Source organism: Erigeron canadensis, chromosome 6, assembly GCF_010389155.1.
Source record: "Erigeron canadensis isolate Cc75 chromosome 6, C_canadensis_v1, whole genome shotgun sequence".
Classification (NCBI taxonomy): Eukaryota; Viridiplantae; Streptophyta; class Magnoliopsida; order Asterales; family Asteraceae; genus Erigeron; species Erigeron canadensis.
The window spans coordinates 28549454-28573339 of record NC_057766.1 but is presented as its reverse complement, the minus strand read 5'-3'; the positions used below and the strand labels follow the sequence as shown (position 1 = coordinate 28573339).

At 34.3% G+C, this 23886-nt stretch overlaps 2 protein-coding genes across 2 annotated transcripts; one reads left to right on the top strand and one right to left on the bottom strand.

Moving 5' to 3' along the window:
- Positions 1-12702: 12702 nt before the first annotated feature.
- On the bottom strand, positions 12703-14424 carry LOC122605208 (pentatricopeptide repeat-containing protein At2g17670). The gene has a single exon (XM_043778110.1). It carries the CDS (start codon positions 14307-14309, stop codon positions 12894-12896), a length of 1416 nt encoding a protein of 471 aa, XP_043634045.1. The 5' UTR covers positions 14310-14424; the 3' UTR covers positions 12703-12893.
- A 1377-nt stretch (positions 14425-15801) lies between these two features.
- On the top strand, positions 15802-19644 carry LOC122605599 (protein STRICTOSIDINE SYNTHASE-LIKE 5-like). The gene is made up of 4 exons (XM_043778559.1): positions 15802-16245; positions 17784-18091; positions 18246-18378; positions 19280-19644. The coding sequence occupies exons 1-4, from the start codon at positions 15826-15828 to the stop codon at positions 19568-19570; spliced, it is 1152 nt and encodes a 383-aa protein (XP_043634494.1). The 5' UTR covers positions 15802-15825; the 3' UTR covers positions 19571-19644.
- The last annotated feature ends 4242 nt before the right edge of the window (positions 19645-23886 follow it).

Below are 23886 nucleotides of genomic sequence, written 5' to 3'. Positions count from 1 at the left end.
TATGCGTTTATCGTAAACGAGCAGGAGGCGAATTATCAATGGGTGTTACAATGTCTCAAGTCCACCCTTGTTGAAGGCTTTGCCGTTCATGTCGTTCTAACTGACAGGGAGTTGGCCTTGATGAGAGCATTGAAGGTTGTTATGCCGGGAGCGAAACATCTGTTGTGTAGGTTCCACATATGGCAAAACATATCCAAACACTGCGAACCGACATTGCGGCTGAAAAAAGTAGACATTGAACGGCTTAACCTCTGGTGGAAAAGAGTCTATCAATCTCGGACTCTTGACGAGTTTAACTCTTACGCGAAGGAGTTAAAGAATAATCTGGCAGCTTTCCCAAGCGTATACAAGTACCTGAACGATAATTGGTTGTCCCCGTACCGAGAGTATTTTGTGTCATGTTGGGTCGATGAACACCTCAACTATCAGAACCACACCACAAACAGAGTCGAGGCCGAGCACCACCTGCTGAAGGAAGAGTTGAGGGGGAAATGCACGTTTACTAGAATCCTGCAATGTGTTGATTCTGTCCTTATCGGTCAAGAGACAGAAATAAGGGGGCAACTGGGGTACAGCAAGGGAACCTTGTTGTATAAACATAACTACAACTGTATGAAGGCCCTGTTGGGAGAGGTTTCACATAAAGCTTTGGACATCATGGCTGGTGAAATCGTACGCTTAGACAAACAACTTCAAAGACAGTTAAAAAAATGTGGGTGCAATGTTCAGTCTAGTTGTGGGTTACCATGTGCTTGCAAGATTGCCGAGTACATGCAGCGTGGTTAGTATCTTTTATTACCTTTTTTTTCATCGTAAAGACATAATGTCATATACATATTGATATACAAAAAATGCAAAGACTCGTATTCAGCCGAATGTGATAGACCCGTTCTGGAGAAAGCTTGACTTAACACCGGTGACATGCGTAAAAGACGGAGACGATGTAGAAGCTGTACATGAAGTCGTAGGTAATCTTACCAATTTCTTGGTTGAGCAACCCAAGGCCCAACGGAAACATTGGTTGTCGAAGATAAATGACATGTTTAAGCCGGGTAAAACACAAGTGAAAGATCCTCTCATTCAGAAGAGTACAAGCGGAAGACCAGTCGGGTCGAAACAAAAGCCGCCAAAGGTAGGCCAATTACATCATATACTTTATTGTTGATTAAAGAAAAAACAAATATATATACCTGATTTTAAGTAATTCTTTTTTATTAATGGTGTAGGTGCCTGATCTGAACAAAAAACCACCTGCACTTCGGAAATCCAAGACCAGCCGACTAAGGCCTGAAGAGCTCCCCATGACTCCTCCCTTCATCGACCCTTACTCCGGAGCGTCCACATACAGAGACACCCAGCCCGCCAGACAAAGTGAGTATGCGCCCACCCAATCACGGTTCGCGAGCACACCTGACTTTTTGGATGACCCGCAGGGTGCGCGACACAGTATGTACGAGCCGTCTCAATCATGTCGTGTCCCCGAAACACGAAACTTCTTTGGGGAGCCCTCCCAATCTTCCGGGTCAACGAGACACAAAACTTATTTGGGGACCTGTTCCCATCCTATGGGGTCGAAAATGTATATACATTCGGCACCCTGCGTGACGAATGTGATTGGGACCAACAAAAATATACATTCGAGAACCCGTCCCAAACCTATGAGGTCCAGTATGAGCAGCCGTATGCCAACTTTGTTAATGACTTGTTCCGGGCACCACCGACACAACCTACGTATGCACCTGTATATTCTCCAATGATGGTGTCAGAGGCAGAGTCAGAGGCCAGTTGGGTTGGGTATGTTGAGGAAATCAGGAACGCCAGGCTGTCTCAAAATTACATATGGGCACTAACAGAGTTACCAGCGTACATTCGACCTTACGTTGTAGGCGCACAGAATGTCGATGGAGATGGTAGTTGTGGATTTCGAGCTAGCGCTGTTGCTTTGGGGCTAGACGAGGGATATGGTTCAGAGTGGGTTCGTACGCAGATGCTCGATGAGTTTGAATCTGACCTCGATGGGTACATGCGAATGTATGGGCCCGAGGGCCCACGCATATTAGAGGCGCTACGAACATCTTATTATAAAAAATGGCGACCCAAAGACCATTGGATGAGTAAAGTTTTTTTCCATATCCTCCTGGCCAATAAGCTGGGTATAATAATCAATTGCATAAGCCTACGTGACTCCCACACAGTGTTCCCGATGCAAACTGGCTTGGATCAATTACGGTTGGCTCAACCGATAACTATTGCTCTTGTAAGTCAAGAATCCCATTTTATTGCAGTTGAATTAGTAGGTGAGTACCCAATGGCTTACATGAATCCAGAATGGAAATACTACGCAACCCCCGTTGCGCGGGCAGTGGCATCAATGTACGCACATCGAGAACAAGCGTATCAAGAATGGATAGATGCAAACTACCCAAAGATTTCATCTGGGCCTCCTATTGTTATAAATGACTAAATTCATTAGATGTTGTATATATCTTAGGTATAATAAAAATTTAATGTTGTATTGTGGATGATTATTCATTTTTGGATTGTTTGTTATGTGGTTTAAAAAGTTTATATGTTTGTATGTTAATATCTCAACCGATAATTGATTATATTATTTATATTGTGTTTATATCTCAACACGGCAAAATATAAATTTATAAGAAAAACACAAACAGAATTAACACACATGTTGAAATGAGTACCGTTTATAACAAGCAAACACTAATATGAAATGGCTAATTATCATTGTCCTCATCATTATCATTACCCAAATCTATATAATCACTTCCCAAGTTTATAGATGCAACAGAGAACGGAGAGGGTACAGTAAACTGCGAGGCAGAGGTGGGACCATGTTGCAAGCCATGAGCATGTGCAGGACCGGACCAATTAAATATAGTATCAGGATCAAACCAAGGCTCTTGCGGAGGAGTGGAGTTGAGATCAAATGGCTGAGGTGTACCCTGTGGCTGGGTCAAATGAGTATAGTCATACTCTGTGTCTCCCACACCCCGAACGATCCTCCCTAGGCTATGTCGGTGGCCCGACCGGTTTCCGAATGTAGCCGGAAAAAGATCTGGTTATGGTGTCGGGATGGGGTTTTGTTCAGCATCCTCCTTCTTCTTCTTTAGCTTCTCCTGAAAAACGTGTTAAAATAGCATATCAAGTTTTTAAAATAAATAAGTAATACTAAAAATTTAACTAATATATAAGGTTCATAAAATGAATAAGTAAAACTAAAATGAATAAGTAATGCTAAAAATATAACTTATATATATATATATATATATAAGGTTGACAAAACGAATAAGTAATACTAATAACTTAAAAAGAGAAATTTACATAATTAGCTTGAGCTGTCGGGTGTTCCCATGACCCATCTGCATGCTTGTGTCTGTTGCCATACATTTCGACCAGATCAGGTTCGACTCCCTGATTAGCTCGCTGTAAGCACATACATCAAGTTATCATAAAAATAGCAATTATTTAGGGATTATGTATTTGTAAACACAAGTAAAAATTTCATAACAAGTTACCGCATATCGGTCGGCATACTGAGATGCCGACTCCCGACCGTGTGTCCCTGCAAGTTTTTGGAGGGCCCGGTTATCCTTGTTGGCCTTGGCCCTTTTCACACGGTCCTCTCTCTGGTAGTAGCGCAACAAAGAAGACCAGTCCTCCGGCTCCATACCCTCGGGAACAGCTCCCTCCAACTCTGAAATCTTCTCTAAACCCCGCTTATGATCGAAGTGGGTTGATTTGAATCCGCTTTTCCAGTTCTGATACATATGTTGCGCATCAGCCTTGATCATATTTTCAAATGCTCCTCGTATGGGATCATTGGGGTCCAAATCGATGAAGTGATCCAATTTGAAGTGTTCCTGCAATTTTTAAGTAATAGTTAGCAATATATCAAGTTTTTACAAAATATCAATTTAATAATATAATATTATAGAGATTGTACATTTAAGGCTGGAACTAGGAACGCCTTATCCTGCGTCGGCACATCCGACCATGAGTCGTAAGTCATAGGGACCCCACTACTACGAATCAATGTCCCTATATAACTCTTAAACATAGACCCCGAATCCCCCACTGCGTGCCACGTCTTAAACCTTTTCGTGTCAAAATCAACTTCAAGCCGACCATGTTCTTGAAACTCTTTCTCCAGGTTTAGTGCCTTGTTCTTCCCCTGACCTTTTTTAGGTGCTACAAAACAAAAAAATTTACCGCATATCACATGAAGTCCATAAATAATATATATATATATATAAACAATATTTCTTACCACCGCCCCGGCGCAACCCCAAATTTTTTGCACCCACGATTTACGTGGTGGGTCGTTACCACCATCTCCACCATGAACTGTAGCCATTTATACTGTAAATTACAAAAAATACCCATATTAATAATACATACAACAATACGATAAAGGTAAATTGTCACATAATTCTTTATACTATGTACAACATCTGTTTAAACTCAACAATTATACGTATTTTTTGAAAGTTATAATTTCATATACTTATAATTTCATATATTTATTTATACTTATTTAAACTTTTTTTTTCCGTACTTAAATTTTGTTATATTTTCTACAAGCAAAAATATATATATATATACACACACATCATGTTATAGTTATTTTTGTAGATACTTTTTATATTTCATTTTTTTAGTACATTTTATACTAAATACAACTTATGTTTTTATTATTTTTATACGTATATTTTTAAAGTTAAAATTTATATATTAGTGTAACCTTGTTTTATATTTCTTTTTTCGTACTTAAAATGTTACATTTTCTACAACACTTTTATAGTTACTTTTATATATATCTTTTTATAGTTATGTTTATATATACTTTTTATACTTCATTTTTAATATACATTTTTCATAAATTACAACTTAGCTTTTTATTACTTTTATACGTAAAAGTTATAATTTTATATAATTTTTTTTCCGTACTTATATTTTGTTATATATTCTACAAGTATTTTATATTAATTTTTTAATACCTTTTTATACTTACTTTTATATATATCTTTTTATAGTTACTTTTTATATATAGTTTTTATACTTCATTTTTAATATATATTTTATATAAATTACTCTAGTTATATATATTTTATTTATTTATTTTTATTTTTTTATACCTTGTTTTTTATATTTTTTTTAAGTTTGTCAAAACTTGATTTTTATACTTATATAATCAACTTTTATACTTATTTTCATACAAAATATTTCTTTCTATATAATCTTTTCTACCTATCTTTTATAACTTTTTTCTACATAATACTTTATTTTTTGTACAAATTTTTTTCTAATAAAGTTTTTCTTACACTATTGGGGATTTTTGACAACACTAACAATTTGTACCTATGGGGTCAAGAATAACAACAATTACAAACCACAAATCTTAGGGAGAACAATTTACAATACTAATAATCCTAACAAATCTATAAAAATTCAAACATAAACATATACCAAAACTATAAAAAAACAAATTAAAGCAAACAAAAAAGGGTAATGATCAGAAAATACATATCAAAAATTGGCGTACGCCGGAATAAGTCGCCGGAATATTTGACGACGGCCGGATAGGTGGCCAGAATTTCGACCGGTTATGATTTTTGAAGATAGGGTATTGGATTGAGATTTGTTTGGTATTTAAAAGAGAGGTGGGGATGGTGGTAAAGCAAAGTCGCAGCGGAAAGGTGGCCGGAATTAATGAAGAAAATGGGGTGATTTTTTGATTTTTGAGAGGGTTTTGGGGTTTTTTTGGGTGGAAGTCGACAGAAATATGGGATAAAGGAAGGAAGAAAGAAAGAGGTGAAGAGATCAGGGGAACGGACGGTCTAATTCAAATCCCGGTTTTCGAGGCTACTTTCCCCGGCGATGTCGCCGCGGAAAGTCTGGTCAAAAGTCAGCGTCATTAATGCGGGTTGTTGGCCCACAGTTTTGTCCTATTCGTTTTTCCACGGCGACATCGCCGGGGAAAGTGATGGGTCGGATTACACTTTATTTGATGGTGGGGGTACGTGTTTCGTTTTTTAAATTCATGTGATCTTGTTTTTAAAATTAATTTGGACTTTGACTCAATTCACGTGATCTTACTACAAATTTTTCTTAATAGTCATTTGTTGGGATTAAATATCTTTTCGGCTGAATATTATGTTAGGCGGGTTTTTGTGATTGGGCTAAGGACTAGTACTGGGTATTAGTTGTTGGACTAAGTATATCTCTTCATTTGGGTTCTTTAATCGGCTGCCATTTTGATTCCAAGATGATGACCCATACATCACAAGACATTTTTACAAATGATCCCATTTTGAGAGAGCTTTTTTCATACACGACTACAAAACCTACTTTTGATCAAGAGAAACGCCATAAAGATATGATATGTTCATGTTGTTCAACTACAATGATTCAACCTCATATCACTCCTTGCATTGCAAAGATTTACTCAACCAAACAACATGCGTTTAACAAAATTCATTTAATTGAGCTTGAGAATGAGAAACTCAAATTGGAAAACAAAAAGCTCAAGTCGACTAATGATCTCATTTTGGGAAAGTTTGAAAACGTCAAAAAGGAAAATGATCTTCTGGAAACAAAGTTTAATCGGTTATATGATCGACTTAGAGAAGCTCATTCCAAAATCGCCGATCGAATCACAGAGAGTCATTTGAACGAACTTGTTTCGCTTGAAAAGATATCTCAACTTCGCAACGAATTGCAAAACAAGTCCATTTTGTTTGTGAGTAAAAAGAGAAAATTTCTGAAGATAATCGAACAACTTCAAGCTTATTCTCGGTCTTTAGAAACTCAACTTGCAACTCTGTCAACTCAAGTGAATTCTTCATCGCCCCTTAATCCCGATTCCCTTTCACCAAATCAACTGAAACAACCAGAAAACAACTCTTTTTCCACCAAACCAAAAGTCCAGTCAAGTGACTCAATACAAATCAAATATTCAATTTCAGAACTTTTAAATCTTGCACCAAAACCTCCTCAACCACCACAAAAGACCGAATCAACCACTATCGAACCACGAAAGAGATATCCCCCACCACTTCAAAAGTCAGAACCAACCTTCCGAAATTTGTGCCTAACTTTCCTAAGACTCCTACAGTCCCTCCATACAACACTTGTCCATTTTTTAAGGATCCTACTACCAAAACCGTTCGATTTAGAGATCAATATGGTTGGTTTTCACATATGCCACCAAAGTCCAGACCTCAAATTCCAACTCCCCCCCTCAAATCACCATTGTTTCCACAAAAACTATTTTTAAATGAAACCCCATTGTGGAATTCAGTCTATGTAGATCAAATTGACACAACTTACCATTATTTCTCGAAAGTATGTAAGAATTTTGGACCCGTACTAAAATGGGTTCCCAAAATTCTCTTAAAGTAAGTTGTTGTGGAAATGGCTTGTACACATTTCAGTGTACAACCCGTTCAAAATCTGTTTTGTTCAATACTAAAACTTCATAATAAACCTTTCCATTCACCTTTTATGCTAACTATTACTGGTACATGATGAACGTGGTTCTCACATTCATCATGAAGGGGAGAGATAGCAATAAAATGATTGAAGATATTGTTCATTTAAGGGGGAGCACAATGAAAGTTTTGAAGTTTAATTCTTTGCTCTGAAGACTATGCTCAGATTGAGGGGGAGAAAAAAAGGTTTAAAGATTGATTATCCTTTTTGAAGGGTGGCATAATAGATTGCCCATCTGAGGGGAGCACAATGCATAAGTTAATTCGTTGTTTTGAAGATTATGCTCAACTTGAGGGGGAGCTAAATGACAAATCATTTTTGGATCTTTTAGTATGTTTTTTATTGTATATTTTGAATAGAGTGATTGATTGATGGGGAGCAAGATTTTGAGAAGTTTTTGTACATATGACAAGTTGGGGGTGCTAAAGTGACAAATCATTTAATACCAAATCTACACTAAAAGTCAAGCCAAACTTCCGCACTTCACACCAAGCCTAGCTTCCGCATTTATACCAAGCTTCCACATTTTACAAGAAACTCAAGTTTTCGCATCCACAGAATGTTTAAAGTTCCATCACCAAGTTTTAAAGATCGATGACGATGCACCATTTACAATTCAACACCAAGGGGGAGATTGTTAACTTTATATTTTAGTGGTGTTTAATTGTAATTATCTAAGTGTGGAAGGGGTATTAGTGATATTAGGATAATGTATAAATACCCCTTCCCACCTCCTTTGTATCTGCTTCCTCTCACCCATTTTTCTATACATTTGCATATTGTTATATCTATCTAATCTACCTTTTCCACCTTAATTCCCACACAAATCTTGATAAATCATAACGAAAACAAAAATTTAATCATTACAGATGTTAATCAACATATTAGAAAAGGACATGTTGTTTTGACCTTCGGGATTAAAATTACATTACAGTTGTATCGGTTGGACTAGGCGACCACCCTCTACTCCTCTAGCTCCCCTACTAGTTCCGCCTCTCTACATATGATGCTAGTATAATTAGTCAGTACTTAATCTTAAAATACCGAAAGCCTGATACAGGTACGGATGAATTCATTTGGTTGGGCATTTGGTTCTTGATTTTGGTGAAATTGGTTCCGGATGTATCAGTATATGGGTATGGTTTGGTACGTTTTACCATCCCCGGTATGATAAAAATGGCATCACAATTGATTTCAAACAGAAGTACTAAACTCGTTCAAAATTCGTTATTATGTTGATGATCTTTACATGAATAGGTTACAACTTACAACCAAATCATCTTGATATATTTCTTGGTGAAATAAAGTGTATCAATAATCACGAATAGCAAGAAATCTTTTGACTCTTAGTTGATCAATGTGGGATATAATATAGTATAATTACGTGATTAAGATTAAACAATACTTTAATCCGATGCTTAGATGGTTTTCTCGATGCTTAAGTATCCTTCTAGAAAGCCACTGAGATTTTCATGATATATAATACAAGCCATGTGAGATATGGTAAAATTAGAGGCAAACAAGAATAAAATGTTGGAAGCAGTGTTTTTATATTGGAAAGATACAATGTATGAAACGACCACATGTGAAAATTCACATTGAGTGAAATAATTAGATGCATGGTTGACTTGGATTGATTATGTTTAATAAAATTAATTAGCTAAGATTAAGACCAGACTTTAAACATCATCCGGATATAGTCGATAAACATTTTTTTTTTCAAAACGACAAATTTAAATCACTGACGAATCATCAGAATTACGAAATATCATTGACGGTGGTAACACCATGATCATGTTAACATGTACCCGATCATATCAACATGTCTTTCCGTTCAAACATATGTTAATACTCGTAGATTCATGTGAGGAAGAAGAAGAAATCGTATACTTCAGGGACTAATCTACTGGTCTCAAGATCATGATGAAAAATATAAATTAATATATCAAAAACGCAAACATGCCCTAGGCCTATAACTTTTGTTTTATCTTTTAACAAAGACATATACGTTGAACATCGTCACATCATTCATCATTTCATATTTTTACTCCAATATGGTAGTCAGATAACTAAAACCATCATCCATTCTATTCTTTTTACTCATACACACTACTGTTTAAGTTGACCGATAGAACAAACAAAACAAACGACTGATACTGGAAACAAGGTAACACAACATCACAACCCCGAATACACACCGGACAAGGGGGATGAGGGAGTCCGGTAGACTCCATATTGCGTGCTCTTCTCCACCATCATTGGAAGTATTCTGGAACAATATTTCATTAAACGCGTCGCCATTTGATTTCTAAACATAAATCCCATAGTTTTAACAAACATTTATGTTTATATCTATTATCTATTATAATATAATAAACCTATAACACTGCATGATCATAGGGATTAGATAAATAAGAAGTCATTAAACACTTTGCTGGCCATCAAGAAACCCGTTTTTTAAGGAGATCTCATCACATGCCATAATCAACTTAGTGATCTGTCATGTTTCCTTGTGTTCCATTCTATAAAAACGCAATTAGACTTTACCCATTTTCTACAAAATAAAACCCAAATGGCTGCTAAAACTTATGTGAGACAAAACTCTCATAACAGGTCCATAAGCTTGCCCTGTGGACCGGTATGCATGGAGGCTGAATACAAGAAGCTCATGGGTCAAGATGAACCATCTAGCCCGACGACTTCAGAGATCATGGAAGAAGATATCATGGATCAGCCTCCACCATCAAGACGTGGCCGTTTACTGTTCATTTCATTGGTCTTGATCTTCTTAGCTGTAGCAATGAGTAGATATTCAAAAGATGGGTTTTGGCTCACAGCTAAAAAGAGACTGTTCTAGTATCATTGAAGATGTTCAGTGGTTTTATGTTGACGGCCAGTAAAAATTTTAACCGTCTGAAAAGTTGTATGGTCCTTTTCGATTAGGGTTCTTTTTCTTTATTAAATTTCCTATGTTGTCTGGTGTTCTTCATCATCTTCTCATTAATGAAAAAGAAAAAAAAAATAGTAATTAAAAGCTTCCAAGTATTCTAGATTAGCAGGCTAAACAATGCAGCATAAACCGACATACTCATCATTTATGCTCGCCTTATTTATGGCTCAACTAAAGCAGTCATTTGAGTTCGGTCTGATCTAGGTGAGGCCAAAACCCTGCAAATCAGTTTCTGTTGTTTGACACGAGTAGTCAAGTTTTCAAGTGGCAAGATTGATATGAATACATCTGTTTATACAACTAAGCCCCATGTAATATCAACAGATTGACCAGTAATCAAAAATGTAAATTTACTGTTCTAGACACATACATTTCCTGGTTACAGTTAAGAAACAGCTGAATAACTGTTTAAATCATCTAATCTGGTTTTCTGCTGCGGTTTCCAGCACATGGAAAACATATTTTGCATGAATGGTCTAACTTTTGACAAACAGTGAATGCAAGGGCAAGGAAGCATTTATATGACATTTTTAACTCAAGCTTTCCGATTTTATTGTGATGTATGTGCACATTCTATCAGGAAGATGAGGTGTAATAGCAACATACTTTCACGGACAAATTGACTTATGCTTTTCATACTTTTCGGAGTAGACAAGTCATTGTTTTAGTAAAAAGCGTAGTTTAGTTAAATGTGCTCCACTATAGTAAACGCAATTCCTTTTCAATACATCCAAACTCAATGAAAGTTCATAATGGTGAAACAATTCTACAAGTTCAATGATATTTGCGTGCAATATATGGTGAAAAGAAGGATAAAATGGCAATAACCGTGCTTTATGAGTATCAAACACTCACAATGTTCTTTTTCCCTTGAAGAAATGACTATTACAATCAGCTATTGGTAGTAAGTAGTAACTATACATATGAAAAGTTAGATAGGATTAACATGAGGTCAAAAACCTCAGCTAATGACAGGACCAAGTTAGATGTGTCTAAAAAAGATATACAGTTTTAAAAGGTACATTTTTCTGTTCTTTATAATTAGTGTTCAATTAATGTTCTCAAATATTCAAAAAATAGGGACGGAGTGGTATACATGATAGTTATATTTCGTAAAGTCATTCATAGAGTTGTAGTTTCTGAAGCTTGTTAAGAAAGATATATACGCCAACTACATGGATTTATTGAGTATTAGCCAGACATCTATTATGAGCTCCACTCTTTTCTTAAAATCCCCAAATAGTATAACATGATCATCTTCCCTAATAAGTGCATGAATCCAATCCACTACACGTCAAGTGAGTACAATGGATAGAGGTGCCAATTTGGGCTAAAAGGGAAGATACGGGTCCAACCAACTTAATTAGCTAAAAGGGAAGATACGGGGACTAACGGGTCAGAAAGTAGTCCAGAGTGTACTATGAAAGCATACGACATTCCTAAATTCATTGAAATGTAGACTTTAAATAATAAGTTATATGTTGTACTTCCAGTATTCAAATGCAAGGTATTAATGTATTTATAACTTCGTTGCAGGTCAACCCAACTTATACTAAAAGATTACCTATACTGACCTTTTATTATACCCATCCAACCCGTCCATTTGCCACATCTAGTTACTGATGTAGGGCACAAAAGTAAATACACAAAAGTTAAACACCTTTCTGATTACTCTGATGTTTTTGAATGCATAATAAACTTAAATATTTATAACTTATCTACTAAGAAAGGACAAAAGTGTTTCCCGGTCAACCCAACTCTAAAGAAAACATATATAGCCTTTCGAAAAAAGAGATCACCTATATTCACCTGTCTAACAACCTATCCATGTTGCCATCACTAGTTCCTGATGTTGGAAATTAAGATCGATACAAAAAAATAAACACCTTTCAAAGAAATTATGATCTAAGTCTTCAATTGCATACTAAACTAGGTCACTGGGAATCACTGGATGAAATTCACAAACAAAAGAAAGTGTAAAATCCGCTTAAGCAGTAGTGAGAATGACCTCTAGAAGGGGAGTCAAGTGTCAACCATCATAAAAGGCAATCCTCTATGCAAGTCATATACTTTTAAAATCAAAAAAACATGCCAGCTATTTCTTTCATCCCTTGCAACTTGACACTTTTAACTTTACCCAGTTAGTACATGTAGGTGACTATTGTTGTTTGGCCAGCAATGGTTAGTTAAAATGTTACAACATTACAAAGTATAACAACAATCCAACTAGAAGCTAGGCTATGTCAGGGAAGAAATTCCACTATTTCCAGCCAAAAAATGAGCCGATTCGCTTCTTTATGTAATCTATGTTATAGAACATAAATGATTGGGGTTGGGTATCTATAAGAAAAACTACATAAAGTGACGAACCAATCTATATAGTGAATACATATAAAGTAAAAACATGAAGATATAGAGCACACCGACCTAATTATCAAACAGCAAGGCCTTGCTCTTTAGCTTTCTTCAACCACTTAAGTGTACTCTCTAATGTAGTATATGCAACTACTTCTGTCAAACTCTTGCTCTCTATAGCATAATCAAACACTTCATAAGCTTCTGCAACTCTCCCGCTCTTACAAAGCGCCCTCAAAAACGTCCCATACGACCCTGACTCAAGCTTCATACCATTCTCCTTCATTACACCATATAACTCAACCCCTTTATCCAAATGTTTCCCCTTACACAACCCATGAAGCAAAGTATTATAAGTACACTCATTCGGGTTACACCCTTTAATTTCCATCTGTTCCAACAATTCCAACGCACCAAGCGCATTCCCTTCTCTACACAAACCGTTCATCAACGAAGTGTAAGTAACCACGTCAGGAAAATGACCCATTTTCGCCATCTCGTTAAGAAACTTTATGGCTTCTTTAACCTTACCCGACTTCGATAACCCAAAAATCAACGTATTATACGTAACTAAGTCAGGCTCTAGCTCTTCCTCTAACATCTTCTTATAAACCCTCAAAACCTCACCTCCTTGACTTAACATACAATAACCTTTCATAATCGTATTATAAAGATAACAATCGGGCTTAAACCCTTCTTCTTTCAAAATATCTAATAATCGCATTGCCTCGCGTAAATTCTTCCCATTACATACATTATCAATCAAAATAGTATAAGTCACTAAATCCGGCTTTACCTTAAAATCTTCTCTCATATCATTAATAAACGAACTAATACCACTTAAACTTTTAGTCCTAACTAAACATTTCACCATAAAATTATACGTATAAATATCGGGTTTCGTTACCTCACTATTTGAAAGCTTTTTAATCAGCTCAATTGCGTGATCCTCATGCCCGGTACTACAAAGAGTCCTCACCGCGATATCCGTAGTCATTTTATCCGGTTCAAACCCATTTGAGGCCATAAAGGTTAAAGCTTGACCCACATTACCAAGATTCGGGTCGGGTTTCTTGCAAGATTGACATAACAAAATATGGTAAGTAAATTTATCAGGGGTGAATAAAGGAAGAGTCTTTTTCATATGGGTAAGAAAAAAAATTGAATCTTGGAGGGTATAAGAGACATTAGTGAAAGATTGAAGGACTAAATTGCAAAACCTGTTGTTTAGTAAAGATGGGTGCTTTGCGGTGGTGGTGAGAGCTGTGAAATGGGTTTTGGCGGCGGTGATGTCAGGGGAAGTGAAGACTATTGGCGGAGGCGGTGGTGGGCGGCGGCGGTGGTGGTTGTTGTTTATGGTGGTGGGTGGTGGTTTTTTGGTGATTGATTTAGGTTGAGATTGTGAATCTTGAATTGGTGTAATTAAGGATTTAATTGGTGAAGAAAATTGGGTGTTTTTGGTGGTGGTTCTTAGTGATGATGGTAACTTTGACATTTTTGTTTAATTCTGATTTTGGATGGCGAAGAAATGATCTCAATGAGAGTATGTTTGTGTAAGGATTTCGAGGGTTTAGAATTGGGGGTTTTAGATTGTGAATCTGTTTGTGTTTTGGTTTTAGGGGTTTTGAAGTTAAAGGGTAGAAATGGACAATGTGGATAAATTGAGGGGGCAATCAGAAACTAAAGGTCACAGTCACATTCGACCTTGCGACTTGTATTGTATGTCGAGATTGACTTAAAAAATGTCTGAGATTTGTTTAGACTTGGTCTATTTGAATTTCAGAATTTGTATGATCATATTTGATTTAAAAAATTTGTGAGACTTTTCAAGTTTAAGTTATTCTATGGTTTGACCTTTTTATTTTATCTATGTAATTAGCTAATAATCTCGGGTTTAACCCGGACACTAAATAAAATTTTAAAATAAAAAAAGTTAAAAGAATATATGTATTTTTGTAATTGATATATCATAACTTGGTTTGAAGATGTTAAGTTGGCTAGCATAATATATATGTATGAGTATTTATTGCATTAACAAAACATAAAAAAGAAATATATAATCAAAAAATAAGAATTTAATATAAACATTTAATAAGCTAGCTATTTATTTTTAAAAATATTACAATATTAAATATGACATATGACATCATAAATAAAATCAAACATTTTTGAAGAAAAATATAGACTTGCCACGTAATACTTTTTTTTAAAAATAGTTTTAAAAGACAATTCTTCTTTATTATATATAAAGATAAAGATTATTATTATACTATCTAATTGACTCAAGTTAATATAGTAAAGTGAACATATTATCGAGTCGATAATACTAGTTTTGATTCAAGTTAATTACAACAATACTCTATAGAAGTTAATCGAGCTTGAGCTCGAGCTTAAAAGAAACGCGTAATTAAACCGAGCAAGATGAATTCCAAGCTTAAGGTTTGATAATTGTGTCAAACTCAAGCCTACAACTGTACCATTATATATCAAATGGTTTTTAAACAGAAATAATAATATCACATCAAAAATGTTAGAAATATATGCATATACTGATATACACTATTGTGACACCTAAATGGATTTGACAAATTACTTTTTGTGACATAGGCACAATATTGTTGCTATTATAAATAGTATAAAAAATGATATACCATTTTTGAAAATTCACTACATTGTCATTTGCATCATCTTATTTGTTTATGTTAAAGTTGTGGTCATATATATCATAAAATGTTATGAGTTGTTCACTGACTACAAATATTAAAGTATAATATATAAAGTTACAAAGAAACATTGTAGTGTGACAAAGTTTTTATATGTTTTGTCTGACAAAAATTAATGACTTTAGAAAAACTAATGTATAAACACGAAAATCAAGTTATAAAATATAGAAACAAGTTGATCAATATATAGTCAAATGTCTTGTATATATATATATGCCTATATATAAGCAAATTGGAATATAACCACACAAATTCTAAGGTTTGCTATACATTCAATCAAGTCACAATATGGTGAATGCAAGAAACCCATCAACAACCATAACCCAAACCACCGGTCCATGGCGTATGATACTCATCACAGCCTTCGGCACGGTTATATTGGCTCTACTTGTGGTCCATTTGGATAGCTTTGATGCAGCTTCTTATTCTTTAGAAGAGTTAGCCAAAAAACCAAATACTTCAATACCAAAAGTGAACCCAAAAATGCTTCATGGGTCTGAGAAGATAGGCCAGGGTCAGTTGTTGGGACCAGAAGACATCGTGTATGACCGAAATTTGGATGTTATATACACGGGTTGTGCTGACGGGTGGGTTAAACGAGTCAGGTTGAATGACTCTGTTGTTGAGGATTGGGTTAACACGGGTGGTCGGCCTCTTGGACTCGCTCTTGGTCACTCTGGTGAGGTTTATGTTGCTGATGGCATTAAGGTTAGTAGTAGTTGTACTAAAAGGATGAACAAAATTATATTTTTACTCATGTTCATGACTTTCTTATGAAGGAGTTGTAGATATATAAACAGATATAAATAGATTAGAAATACTATGTCCTCGATCTCAATAACATATGATGATAATTGATATAGTATAATTTTAAAAAAGAAAGAAAGAAACTGCTCCGTCTGGTTTTGAGCCCAAATACTTCGACGGTGTATCAGGGAGGTAAAGATGTAAGCATACCTTACCTTTACTTAAGTAAAGAGGCTGCTTTCGGTTTCTACCTAAATGGTAGAAAAAGTATAAATTTAGACGATGTAAATCTAATCTTAACCATATTCTTCTATGTTAGCATTGCCATTTAGCAACAGAAGAAGTCCTACTCTTATAATTACAAATACTATTTTTTTTTTTTTATTTGCTTATTTTGCTAAAAGAAAAAAAAATAAAAGAAAAGTCCTAACCATAGACTTAGACCCTAATTTGGACTAATTAGCATATGTCGCTTTTATTTATTGCTATCATGTTTAGGTGATTTGTTACTTGTAGCAATCTATAGCTTGACTTGGGAAAATGACATATGTTAATTATCTTTTGGAGTTTAGAATCTTAAAATGTAATGAGTTTATGAACTATTCGTGCAATTCATTCTATTTAATTAATATATCTAATCTCGGTTATTATGTGGTTATCATATTAGTTGTTATATAAATATAATTATTCATGTACAACTTATTATATTTCAAGACCCTTGATACTAGAGATGAATATATAACTTGAAAATTTGAGACTTAACCAGGCCCGTCTGGACCAACTTGTCTGATAGGATAATAGGGCGAGTCATGAGTTTGATTTTGTTGCACTGTCGGGTTTCGGGTTTGCATAAGTGGGGCGGGATTTTGACCAGTGATGAACAAATGTTCCTTAAACCAGTGGCGAAGCTAGAAAAGTTTGAGTAAGGGGTCGGGTCGTCGGGATCTAATACTTTTTTTTTCCCTAATGCTATTTTTCGGGTAAATGGGGGGTCGAAACCGAGTATATCAAAAACTTTTTACACAAAAACAATATATCCCATACATTGCAAAAAGAATTTCGGGGGGTCGGGCGCCCCCTCCGGCCCCTTAATAGCTACGCCCATGCCTTAAACCCAAGAATCAAACCGAACCCTACAAAATCTGAACCGACCTGTCCGATACGGTAACAAGTAGGGTCACTGGGTTTCACTTTCTAGCATTTTTGGGTCTAGAGTTTGCACAGGTCGGGCCGGGGTTTGACCCTTGCTCATGCCTACTTGTTTTCTACTCGTTTATCTCTAGTATGAAGTTGTTGGCCCATGAGTGTATAATTTAACCATATCTATATGATTACATCTTATTTTTTATTAACTTTACTCCTATTTTCTTTATAATAAATAGAAACTTACTAGATAATATATTTTATAGCTTACTCAAATTATCTCTTTTAAGATGGCTAAATGATGGCTTTTAATTAACAATTCTAATTAATTAATATTTAAACTTTTCGGTTCATAGGGACTACTTAAAATAACGGAAGATGGTGAAATAGAAGCATTAACAACAGAGGCAGAAGGCGTTAAATTTGCAACGACAGATGCTGTTACAGTCGCAAAGAATGGTATATTGTACTTCACAGACGCATCATGGAAATACGATCTGCAAAATTGTGTATTAGACATATTAGAAGGCCGGCCGTATGGTAGATTAATGAGCTATGATCCCTCCACAAAGCAGACCAAAGTACTTGTTCGAGATGTCTACTTTGCTAATGGCGTCGAAATATCTCCAGATCAAGACTTTGTTATCTACTGCGAAACCCCAATGTGATTTCACTAATCTTAAGTAAATGTGGCATTTCAACCCATTTTACATTAAAATGGGTTGATTTGTGTTAGTTGGGTTCGTAACGAGTCAAATGGGTAATTTTCCTCATTTGTACAACTTAGAGATTTGACATTTAGGTGAAAATATTTGCAGGATGAGATGCATGAGACACTACATACACGGAGAAAAGGAGGGTTCAGTAGATGTATTTATTGATAGATTACCTGGTATGCCTGACAACATTCATATCGATGGCGAGGGCCATTACTGGATTGCTATTCCCACGGTAAGCCAGTAGTTAGTTTATACTCCATATCTATTTCTATTTTATAAGGCAGATTTTCTCCATATTTTTAACATTGAACTTGAAATTTTCAATACTATATTATATTATAAAGCAGATTCCTTCCAGATTTTCAACATTGAATTGAAATTTTCAATATTGAATTCAAGTACATCCCCAAAATACCTCTCTCATCTATTCTATATTTATCTAAAATAACAATAATACCTTTCTCTCTCCTCAAATCTCAACCAATCATCTTTTTTCTCTTTCCTCCATAAATCATTTATTTCTTCAATTCATTTAAAAATTTTTATCTCAAAAACCGTACATCGATAAATTATAAAAATTGTATGGGTGTTCTTAAAATTTTATGCTCTTTCATTAGAGATGTCATTCGATATACTTCCGATGAATTTTTAAAATCGAGGACAGAACCCGTACGGCTAAGGCATTTGATTATCATACTCTATGACATATTAACCCCTATAACCTATCATACTCTATGACCTAGGTATCACCCCACCATCTCACCGCCGCAACGCACGGGTACTTGCTCTCGTTCTTCATAAAAATAGAACAAGCTAATTAGTCTTGTATGAGAATCAAAAATTTCTGAAACCAATGTGTTTACTATACCCAACCAAGACAAATTGGATGATGAGTTGAAACTGATTCAATCATTTTGAAGTAGAATCAGGTGATTCGCAAACACTTTTTTTGTCCATTTTTATCAATAGTAAATTATGATTACAAAACTATATTACTACCCGAATAATTTAGAACAAAGTTGGACAGAGTTGAACAAAGGGCTAACATTTTCGGTTTTGGTTCCTATTTAGTTGAATCAAACTGGGCAACTAACACTCTTAAGCCATTTTTACATTTAATCTTGTGTTGGTAGGAGCATACATACGAATTGGATATGGTACGTAAATACCCATACATCCGTAGAGTCCTTGCATTTTTGGAGAAGTACTTGAAAAGGCCTTCTGTAGAGAAAAATGCAGGGGCAATTGTTGTAGATATAGAGGGGAAGCCACTTGAGAGATACTACGACCCAGGGTTGAATCAAGTGACAACAGGGATACATATCAAGGAACATCTATATCTTGGGAATGTGGTCGCGTCTTCCATTATTCGCCTCAACCTTACTCGATATCCTGCAACTGCACCTTCTTCAACCAAGTTATAAACACTAGGGGCTCATTTGGTTGTAGAAAATGTTTTTTAGTTTTTTATTTTTTAGAAGACAAATAAAATTTTTGAAAACACTATCTAATTAAAACTAAAAAACATGTTAGAGATGTGAGAGAAAGGTGATGGAGGAAATGAAAAATGAAAACATTGTTTTTTGTTTTATTGGAAAACATTCTTAGAAACTATAATTAAAACATATTTTCTGTTTTTTATGTTTTTTTGGAAAAAAAAATTGAAAACAAGGTATGTTTTTTGCGCCAAGCGCGCACTATAAAATTTGAAAACAAGGGTTTCTTCTCTTTTTGTGTGTGCTTATACTATATGTCTTTCTCGTGAACACATATAAATCTGAAATGTATAATGTAACAAAGCTATGGAGTATATTTTAAAATTATTATGTAAGACAAGTTTGGTAAGAGCTTTTTAATATTTTAACATAATTTTGTAAGGGTATATTTGGTAAGAACTTTCTAAGTGTTTTTTTTTTTTTTTTTTTTTTTTTTTTTTTTTTTTTTTTTATGTTTCTACTTTTAGTTTTGAACATGAACAATAAACTTCTATTATGTTAAAAAGTTTGTTTAGACACAACTAGCTTAAGTTTTTATTTGAAAGAAAAAAACTACAAAATAAAAAGCTACTTGAAGTGGCGTTTTGGAAACTTTTAATTTTGATGTAGCTTTTAATTTTAAAATTACATAATAATCTCTTTCATAATCTTTGGTTGGAGCTTTTAATATCGGGTTTTGTCATTTACACTTTTAAGTTGCAGCTAAAATTATCATATCTAAAACTTCTAAAAAATAAAAGATGTAGCTAACAATTTTTCATTAAAAGATACAACTTGAAACTCCAACTAAAAGTTTCTTACAAGCTACAACTAAAAGCTATAGTTGTTTTAGCCAAATATATCCCAATCCATTTTATTTGTATTCCGGCTTAACTGCATTACAGAAGATTATGGCAATTAGCCAAGAAGGATGAGGTTACCTTTTGCTTTAACATACAAAAACTTAGGCAACGGTTTTCATCCCACTTAACTTCAATTCATGCCAAAAACAAACTTTATTTGTCATTCAATATTTCAGCTGCCTTTTTTGTGTATAATAGTCGGACTTTGTGGGTTACATTAGTGTCAAATTATTAAGAACATAAGTAACACATACTTTCTCACTCAAAAATAGAAATAGAAATTCCTTTACACATCAAAAGCAATCCCGATCAACATTTCAGGAAAATAACAATAGTGGTATTTGCTCTAACGATTGCACTCATCTATACTCCTTTATAAAAACTAGATCTATACCCCGTCGTTGACCGGGTTAAAGATAATAGAGTAATTTTAGGTTTATAAATTTTTACAAACACAACTTCCATCAATCAAATTATTTTTATGTATTCTCTCTATTCTTTCTCCCTCTTGCTTGATTGGACTATCTCACATGTCACTTATTTTGTAAAAATTACTTTGTAAAATGTTTATCACTATAACATAGTTATGCTTAAAAATCTATATAGAAGTGTCATTTATCATCTTAGAGTTTCACGAGGCCCCTTAGTATTAAATAAAGATCCCTAAGTTTCATAAGTAAAATATATCATTAGCCGTATAGCTAACCAACCCGGGATCGGAACATAATTAGGAAAATATAAATAAAAATCTTTATATTTAATAACACTTGAATCAACGTCCATTTTACTGTCCGTCTACCATTTGAAATTGTAGCTTTTGATGAAATGAATCTTCTATTATGTATATATACATTCGATGTAAGTTTAGATGACAAAATGATATGTTTAATAATAAAAAGGAGAACTGAATATCTATATTAACAAAAATATTGAAGATGGATGTAATGTATTTAGAATATATCTACTTACTTAAATAAAAAAGTTATGTTACTATTGGAACAACAATCCAAAATTCAAATGAGGGACCATATAAGTAAAAGAATTAAGTATTAATTTGCCCCACATGTTGCACAAAGTAAGAAATATATGTATATATATGCTTATACTGATATCTTATAAAAACCAACTGGATCACTAATTGGAGCCTTTGTCTTTGAATACAGAGGTGAAGGGTTCGATCTTCATGTCCAGTAAAGCTGGAGGTCCTTTTCTACCTTTGGTGGAACCTGAAAACAGTGGTAGGGGTAAAGGCTGTCTACAACTCTACATCTCAACTTGGTTCATACTCAGTCGAAGACGACATTGGGGTATTCAGAGGTAAAGGGTTCGATCTTCATGCCAGCAAAGCTGGAGGTCCCTTTCTACCTTTGGTGGAACCTGAAAACAGTGGTAGGGGTAAAGGCTGTTTACAACTCTACATCTCAACTTGGTTCATATATTATAGAAGGTAAATTCTCTTTTATAGATGCTTATCAATCACAAATTCACAACCATGGTTTCACTGCAATTTTCAATCAATGGTTTCATCTTTAGCCTACACCTAATCTGCTTAATATTCACTTCATTGCCCACAGATTCCTCTTTATGCTCAATGAGGATGGTTTCATCTTTAACCTACACCTAATCTGCTAAATTTCAATCAATGGGGAATCATATGAAACACCTAGTAATCATTCACCCATCCTGCATTTAGATACAAAGAAAATGAAATTTCATTATTTCTTAGAAAATGAACTGTTTCAAGCTGATAGCACTAAAACATTGTAAACCAACCTCACCGGAAACCATTAAGCCAAATAATCACTGAAACACACAATCATACTTCGTCCTTTACCATTGAAACGTTTTATCAAAAAAAAAAAAAAACCTAAACTGAAATGAGAAGAAAACATGGATCATGACGCTGCCAGTCATTCAATTCCAATATCCTTGGACAACCAATTGATGATCCCGAAGATGAAAACACCGAATTCCTTAAAACCAACAAAACCACGCACAATAGATCAATAAATTTCAGTAAAATATAAAATAAAAGAAACTAATTATTTCATGAATTAAAAAACAAAATATACTTTTTTATCTTAATAATTTTTTTTTGAAAGGCAGAAAATTTTATTAATAATAACAAACCGCTAGTAAGTCGCTAGCAACTTTGCTTTGATTAATAAGGGAAAAAATGAATAAGGGAAAAAGGCATACAACTTTGCTCTGATTGTGTACCTAAAAACAGCATAAAATCAAATCATATAAATTATATAGATATATAGACACAAAGTAGCATACCTGATTTCTTCATCTCTTCGTCTTAACATGTATAGGTTGTGTGCAAGAATAAAAACTCATTTCACAATTAATATTTGTTACTCAAAATAAACTTGCCTTATATTAGTAAAAATTGCTTTTGAATTTTCTGTTTTGACCGGATCAATTACGTACAACTTGCACAGTGCTTACACATATTATAAGTTACCAATTTCCATATTTATAAATATTTGACTTTGACTTTGAATTTCAATGGCTTAGATTAATTTTCATTATATTTTAAATGGTTAAGATTAGTTGTTAGAATGAATTTTTTCTCTTGGCTATGATAGCCATATATATATATATATATATATATATATATATATATATATAATTATAATACCCTTCATTTTTAGAATTAGTTACACAATAGTTACATATGAAATTACTAAATTACCCTTAATAAATACTGATTATGGAAAGAGTTTTTATAAAATATCAAATTTGCCCTTAATGAGTTAGTTTACAATCTAAACATTTATTTTAATAATTAACACTTTAAGGTTTTATCTCTAAAAAATTTCCACTATCACAATTACATCAACCTACACCACTTGACACCGCCACCACCACCAGTAGTACCATCACCGAAACCACTAGACTGCATTTCCCATCACCGCCGCCACATTGCGGGAATACCATGCTCATAAAAACAAATGACAAAGTTGCTTTTAACTTTAAAGTAACCATACTATTTGAAACACAATTTTGGACTGATCGTACGGACGGTTGCATATATGTATTGTACAATACTTTTGTTTATCATTAATTATCAATATTAAAGGACTACAATAAAATTTATTTTATTTCCTAACATGATGAATTGAAATCCATATTCCTAAAGGGAGTCATGCGTGAGAATTGGGCCGTTGTATATCAATTCTCGAAGGGCACGGAATTGAATAGAGCCAAAACGTGGCCGCGTGTCTGTTTTTTTTTTCAATCCCCCTTTTTATTTTGATCTTTTTCAATACGTTAATCCCCCTTTTGGTTATGATTCACATATGTGATAGTATTTATACCCGCAAAGAAGCGTGATAATTTTATACACTTATGCTACTTAATCAATTTCCTTTTTTGATCTTAAACATACATATA